This window comes from Mandrillus leucophaeus, unplaced genomic scaffold (genome assembly GCF_000951045.1).
Source record: "Mandrillus leucophaeus isolate KB7577 unplaced genomic scaffold, Mleu.le_1.0 Scaffold232, whole genome shotgun sequence".
NCBI classification, from domain to species: domain Eukaryota; kingdom Metazoa; phylum Chordata; class Mammalia; order Primates; family Cercopithecidae; genus Mandrillus; species Mandrillus leucophaeus.
Genome location: NW_012102388.1, coordinates 2189847 through 2197357, shown reverse-complemented (window position 1 = coordinate 2197357; position 7511 = coordinate 2189847). Strand labels below are relative to the sequence as shown.

At 55.9% G+C, this 7511-nt stretch overlaps 1 protein-coding gene across 1 annotated transcript in view; it reads right to left on the bottom strand.

Annotated features, from left to right (window-relative positions):
* Positions 1–7511, bottom strand: part of ADGRD1 (adhesion G protein-coupled receptor D1) — a 212557-nt gene that overhangs the window by 70727 nt on the left and 134319 nt on the right. Inside the window, exon 16 of the mRNA XM_011981953.1 lies at positions 1037–1110. Within this exon, the coding sequence (XP_011837343.1) occupies positions 1037–1110 (74 nt within the window). The remainder of the gene's footprint in view (positions 1–1036; positions 1111–7511) is intronic.

Sequence of the window (7511 nt, the reverse complement as noted above, 5' to 3'; positions counted from 1 at the left end):
AGCCACAGCCAGTCACAGTGGCTCACACCTGTAGTCCCCGCACTTTGAGAGGCTGAGGCCCGAAGGAGCGCTTGAGTCCAGGAGTTTGAGACTACAGTGAGCTAAGATCACACCACTGCACTCCAGCCTGGGTGACAGAGTGAGACCGTGTCTTAAAAAAAAAAACGAAAACAAACTCCAGCCATGAAAACTCATGACCTGACAACACAGGATCTGCGACCTGCATCCCACATGGAACAAGCCCCGGGGACCACCGCTGAGCAGCAGCTGAGGATCCGGAAGGCCCGACCCTCCCTCCACTCCCTGGCCCTGCGGGGAGCTGAGTTTTCAACACCGCTCTGACTGCGGAGCCACTCACGGTGGGCTCACGTCTGGAGGAGAATTGTGATCAGAGTGATGGTGGGAGACCCCCCGGACATCGGGCAGGTGAGCTGTGGAGGCGAGCTGGGGGCGGGGGCGGCTAGGAGGGCAGGAAGAGACTGCATGAGACAGGTGTGACGGGTGGACATGGGAGACGCTGGGGAGGACGTCCCAGTCGGGGCCCAAGTGGCAGAGACTGAAGCCTCAGAGTCTTAGGCACGCCTGATGGCCAGCATGCTCCAGGGGAGCCGGCAAGGTTTCAAACAGGAAAATGCCAAAGTGGCCAGTCAGAAGCCACTCCCCCAACCCCCTTCCTCAGCCGCTCCAAGACCCCTGAGGGGGACAGCCAGGGCCGTAGGGCCTGCCCCAACGGGCGGCATCCTCCAGCTCCCCCAAGCATCTGCTGCACTGGCTTGAAAGTCACCCTGGGCATTCAGAGGCTTTGTCCAGACACATCGTGCAACAGCAGGCCCCTCCTCACATGGTCTGGAGGGGAGGCCTCGACCCAGCACTGCTGCCAGGCCCCACCCATGTCTGCAGCATTTCCAGCGTTTTCGTGTGATGCAACCATGTCAGCTGCGGAAATGGGTGACCCAGATCCTCCCCTGGGCTGGCATGGGGCGGGTCTGGGCTTGGACACCTCGTGCCCACCTACTCTCCCCTGTGCAGAGGGTACCTGAAGTCCAGGAAGGCGCAGTACACGAAGACTCGGTTGCTGCTGTTGGTGGCCTCACTGTGCTGCTTACGTGTCTGAAATGAAAGAAAACAAACACGATGCATGACGCTGCTGAAGAGGCCCCTGGTTCTCAGCACTGACATGACAGCGAGACTCTCACGGCTGGGCGACCTCGGGCAGGGACAGGCACAGCCACCGATGTCCATCTCCATCCATCGTGGGTGTGGTCCCACGTCACCCGGCCCAGGTCATGCTGCCCTCTGCTCTGCTCTCTCCAACCCACCTGAGTGCCCTGGCAGGTGCCGGGTCCTCCCTCTGGGACACTCCTCCCCCTACGACATGCCTCCCCATAGGATGCTCCCCGCCAGGTAGCCACAGGCTCCCTCCCCACTCCCCGCCAGGCAGCCACAGGCTCCCTCCCCACTCCCCGCCAGGCAGCCACAGGCTCCCTCCCCACTCCTCGCCAGGCAGCCACAGGTTCCCTCCCCACTCCACGCCAGGCAGCCACAGGCTCCCTCCCCACTCCACGCCAGGCCTCTGCATGAAGGAGCTCCTCAGAGAGATCTTCCCTTCCCTACCTGTTCTGAACAGCACCAGCCCCCTGCCTGCTCTAGCTCCATTCCACTCACTGATGTTTTCATTGTCCTGATCACCATGTGGCATGTTACATATCCTCTGTCCACTGTGTGTGTGTTTGCTACCTTCCCCTCTACAATGTCAGCTACAGAAAGGACAGAGCTTCTGTCTCATTCATGGCTGCAACCCCAGGACCTAGAGGGCATCTGGCATACAGCAGGTGCTTACTAAATATTTGTTCAATGAATGAACAAAAGAATCAGTGAACAGGTCCATGAGAGCACCTTGTTCTGAAGACGGGCGTTCTCTCCTGGGCTGCTCCTGGGTGCCAGCTCAGAGGACTCTGCAGCTATGGCTCTACCCTAAATGAAAGGCATAGACTCCTTCAGGAGCCATAGTTGGAGGCACAGGAGACCAGCAACTCCACCAGGACCCAGCGCTGCTCAGAGGCGGCATGGCTCCAGGATAAATGGTGTCTGATGGATTCCCAGTCAGTCAAGTCAAGCATCTCTTATTTGTCCGATGCCTGCTCTGTTCTGTGACCCATTCCTGAGCCATCATTGCTCCAATGAGACCCTTCCCCCGTTTCAGGGTGACCAGCTCTCAGGAAGGCACTGACTTGTGCAGGACAGAGCAGGAGGGCAGCCCCCCTCAGGAACGCCATCCTGGCCTCTACCAAAAGCCCCTCCTTTCCCAGGAAGCGGCAGCTCTGGTGCCCCTGACAGGCACCTTGGACCCCACTGCAGAATCAAAGCGCTCACAGGGCTCCCATTGCAGCATCTGTCTGACAGCTCCTCTAGCCTCAACCCAATTATCCTAGCGCTCTATTACTAATGTTTTGGCAAAATGGAATGTTTACTCTTTTTGCTTTGTCCCCCACCCCCGTCGCCCCATATCTTAGGGTTAATTTTAATCCATCACAGGGTCTCTTAAAACTGCCTGGAAAAGACATCTTCTCCTCTGTCTTCCCAAAGCCACAGCCCGCTGTGAACTCTTGCACAGACAACAGAGGGCCCTGTGTCCTGCAGCCACCTGGACCACAGAGGGGCATCAGCAGGGAAACTGCAGCACCAACCCCACATAATAGAAAAGACGAACAAAAACCCGGTGGCCATAGCCTGGTTCTCAGAGGGGTGTAATGAGGCTTCCTTGGCCCCAGGCTACACCAGAGCCAAAGCCTCCAGCAGATAGCATTATATGTAATTTTTTAACAAGGAGGCGTATTTGTGTGTTACTTGAGTAATTTAAAGGAAATTTAAAAAATAAGTTGGTGACCTGGGGAAGAAAGCAACCAGACCCATACACATCAACTCGAGGCAAGGACTCCTCAGGAGGGAGGCCATGCGCCTCTTCCCATCACCTCCTCACCCAGCGCCGGCTCCCCCCTCTGCCCTGGGTGTGGAAGCACAGCCCCCGAGGGAGCATAGGCTGCAGTGGCCTCTGGAAGTCCTGACACTCTGACTTCAAATCTAAATCACTCTTCAAAGGAAATGTAGAAAACAGCCACCACTGCAACAAGCCAAGCATGTGTGTGGTCGGAGGGTGGGAAGGCAGCTAGCTTTCTCTTGGATCTGCAGCCAAGATCACACCCTGAAATGGGGAAACTCCCTCCATCATCAGAGGCTCCATCACAGCCTCCACTCCTGGGATGGGAAAAGCAAATTGACTCTTCATTCATGTGTGTGGAGTTCCGCACTGACCGGGAACAAACGCTCTCAGCAAGTCTCCAGAAAAGGGGGCCTCCAGGGCTCCCAGGGGTGTGACGTGGGGTGGGTGTGTTTTTGACACAGGAGTGTGGTGCTGCCAGAATGTGAGTCATCTGCGTACAGGCTGCATCTCATGCAGAAATGTGGGAGGTGCCCACAGCCCACCAGCCTCCCTGAGACCTGGGAGAGGCACAGAAGCCAGTTCAGTTCATCACCAGGTGGCTGGGGATTGGGAATGAGGTGCTCCCTCCCGCTGGAGCCTTCAACGGTGTTGGGGGACAGCCGCATTCACCTGAGCATCCTCCTGAAACTTCAAGCCAGGGGCTGCTGAGCTCTGCTGGACAGAAGTGCAGGCCTCCTCACAGGGCCGGCTCCACTGCAAGTAACCTAATTTCCCACTAGACACACTTCACTGGGGTATGTCTAATGGAGAGTGCTCTGTGAGCCCTCAGGAATATCTCCCACAGGATCTGAGACTCCCTCCAACAACCATCATGATCTTTCCAGTCTGGGAGAAGCAAACGGGATTAATCAACTGCTTGTTTATTGCCTACTGTTCACGAGCAAGGTACACCAAAGTGTCTCCTTCTAGGAGATGCAAGCAGAGAGCAGAGAAAAATTTGATTCTCATGATAGCCTGTTAATGCCCATTGTTCAGAAATGTGCTGGCTTTTATGTAAGTATTGCTATGGTTTGACTGTGTCCCCCAAAAGCTCATGTGTTGGAACCTTAATTCCCAATGCAGCAGTGTTGGGAGATGGGGTCTTTAGGTGGCAGCTCAGTCATGCGGGCTGAGCCCTTGGGAATGGATTAATGTCACTGTTATGGGAGCAAGTTAGTTGTTGCAGGAGTGAATTTGTTCTCATGACATTAGATTGATGCAAAAAGCAAGCTCAACTCGCTCTTGCAGTCTCTTTCACTCATGCTGGCTTCCCCTTTCCCTTTTCCACCAAGAGATGAAGCAGCACAAGGTGCTCACCAGACACGGCTGCCCGAACTTGGACTTCACAGCCTCCAGAACTGTGAGCCAAAATAAACTTCTTTCCTTTATAAATTACTCAGTCTCAGATATTCTGTAATAACAACAGAAAATGGACTAGGTGCACAGTTTTACCTGTAAATAAGTTGGGGAGCTATTTGTCCATCATTGTCCTAAGCAAAAGAGAGATGGCACTGTGGTCCTTAAATCTGATGGTAAGTAAAGCAATATAAGGAGCCGAAATACTGATCCCAGAGCAGTGGGTCAGATGTAGGTGGAGCTCAGTGGAAAGCACGGGGCAGCCCTCTATGCCACCCTCTCTCCAGCCCATCTCACAACTAATCAGGGTTCAGGGTTTTGAATGCTTGAAATGTCCCACCTTTTGGGAAATCAAGGATAACAGAAGTAATGGGAGAGATATGCCAAGGAAAAACCTTGAACCAGCCTCTATCTCTTGGTGCTTTCTGATGTTTCTTGCTTTCAAAGAGTCATAAGACAATCCAGCATGGTTGAGGCATCCACAGCCTGACAGAGGCTAAGACAGGACTTTCAGAGCCTGGTTCCAGCACAGGAAGAAAAAGGTGGGAGGTGGGCAGGACCCTGATCCGGGCATTTCAGGACAGGTTGATGAGCTGGGCCACCCCAGTGCTGGGAGGGAAAGGTTAGGCCAGGTGAGACCCTGGGACAGATGGCCCAGTGGAGCAGGGGCTCATGGTGAGGATTTACTATTCTGCCTTCCCCCCACTGGTGCCATCTGCATGTGGATCTGTCTGGTTAAGTCGCTCTCCCCAGTGCTGGCTCCTGGGCAGAGGTGAGCAGTACCTTGGGGCACCAAGGACACCCACAGATGCTGCGCTCAGACACTTAGGACATCCCACTCAGCCCAGGCTCCTTCAGAAACCAGAGGCACCCTTCTTCCAACATGTGATCAAGCCATCTGAGGACAACAGCAGAGACCCTGGAACACGGCACCCCGAGTCTTCTGTCTCCAGGCCTCCCAAGAGCCTGCAGAGACCTCTTAGGCGTTAAGGCAGCTTGAAGGGGTCTGTCCTTTCAATGGAACAAGTCCTGACCACAGAATGCAGGCGCCACCCCCCACACACATGGTGCTGACATACGCGTGTCTTATTTTGAGATCGTGGGGCCAGATCTCAATCCTAGAGAGCAGCCTCCCCAACCTCACAACCTACTGTTTCCCTCTTCAAAGGCAACTGAGGTCAGCCAAGAGACACGGGCAGAGGGGCAGCCTTGTGCAGACAAGCACAGCCCATGGCCACCTGGGACGCATCAGGGTCAGAGAGACCCACCGATGCCCCCTACTTCAGAAGATCCCAGGCAGGAAATGTTTGCCAAAGACCAAGAAGCTTCAGTTTCCCGTCTGTTCATCGCCAATGTGGGACGCTGGTCTGGTAACAAACCCGCCCTCCAGTGTGAACTGAACTCTAAACTGTATCCCTCCCTCCGAGGTCCCCAAGTCCCTGTCTCCTCTGCGAAACCTCAGGAGTCCCGTTTGAGAAGAAAGGGGCTCGCAGACACCTGATTCTCATGCTCGGTTTATGCGCAGGTAGGTAGGTGCCAGCCTGCAAGCCGGAGAGGCACACAGAGAGGAAACCGCGTTGCTGTTTCAAAACACAAAGAAAAAAAGAAAGAACTCCAAAATTGCATGGGGATCTGGAGTTAGGGCAGCTTGCTTCGAAACTGAACAGAAAGTGTTTTCGCATCACCCCCTCGCCCCAAGTAGCACCCAGTCATGCGGCGCTCAGTGGAAAGCTCGGCACACGAAGCCAGGCCAGGACCCACAGCCCAGGTTCTGCATTTGGCATTTAGGACCTGCAGTGTCTCCGAGAACCCTGCAGAGACTGAGCCCACAGAGGAGGGTAGAGTGTGGACCGGAAGCCACCAGAAGCCAGACGAGGCGACTGAGTTCAGTGTTGTCAGCCAGAGGCTGGGGAGGGAGCACCCTGATGCCCGCATCCCTGGTGAGTCTTGAACCTGGTATCTGGGCCTCCACCCTCTCCTTCCTCAGGCCTCCTGGACACGCAGGAACTGCCAGTGCATGCACAAGTTGCCCTCTATGACCCAGCAGCACTGGGGTCACCTGCACTGTGGCCAAGGTGCGTGTGGAGAGGTTCTATCCTTGGGAAAGAGGTACTGAGCGTCCCGGGAGCCAGGAGGAAGAAGCTCCAGAGACAAACTGGAGAATTAACCACGGAGACTCTGCCCCCTTAACTCCGCCCCCTCACATGACCCCCTTCCCACTCACAGGGCCCCTCTTATCCCAGTGGCCTCGCCCCACTCACTTAGCCCCACCTTCCTTGCACATGGCTCCACCTCCTTTCACTTAGCCCCACCTCCTTTCACTTAGCCCCACCCTCTATCAAGTGGCTCCAGCCTATCTTACATTTCCCTGATGGTGAAGCCCACAGCCCCTTCTCAGGCCCACCCTGACCCCAGGACTTTTCCCCACCATCCTGGAAGGCAGACTCACCCCTGACTCTCCAGTACGTCCCCTTCAGACACTCCAGGCCACATGGGCAGGGCACGAGAGGCCAGCCAACCTATAAGGACATGGCTTGAAGTCACATGTGCTCCAAAAGCCAATCAACTAAGGCTGTGGGTGGGGCCAGGAAGGTTCTGCCCAGGATAGTGCTGTGGGTGGAGCCTTGTGGTGACGGACACGCCCTCGTCTCCCTGGCAACCAGCTTTCCTCCCACCTCGGCTCACTGCGCACCTGGCTCTCCTCTCACCTGGATGATGCAGCAGCTTCCACCCCTGTCCCCCGCACCGAGTCCCCGCAGAGCAGCAGGTCAACTTCTAAAGCGTGGCTCAGACCGCCTCTCCCTGCAGAAAGCCCAGCCTCCGAGTCCAAACCAAACTCCTACCCACCGGCAAAGCCTGCACCCCCTCTTCCTCCTGAGCTGCGGACACACGACCCTCCCCCCCATTTCAGAAAAGAAAAACGGCGTCGCTGCCCTTCGTCTCTGTCTGTATAAGCGGACTCAGCACCAGGGGGTATTCTCGGGGGCTGCGGAGCTGCCTGGAGACCCCTGCCCAGCCACAGAAGGCTCTGGAAGGAGGCGGTCTCTGCTGAGGGCCTGGTTTTGCTGTCACCCCCTAGAATGCTGGAGTCTGGCCTCCTACAGGTCGCGAGCCTGTGGTCATCCCACTCGGGTGTGACAGGTCCCCCAACGCTAAGCAGAGGCGTGGCCCAAAA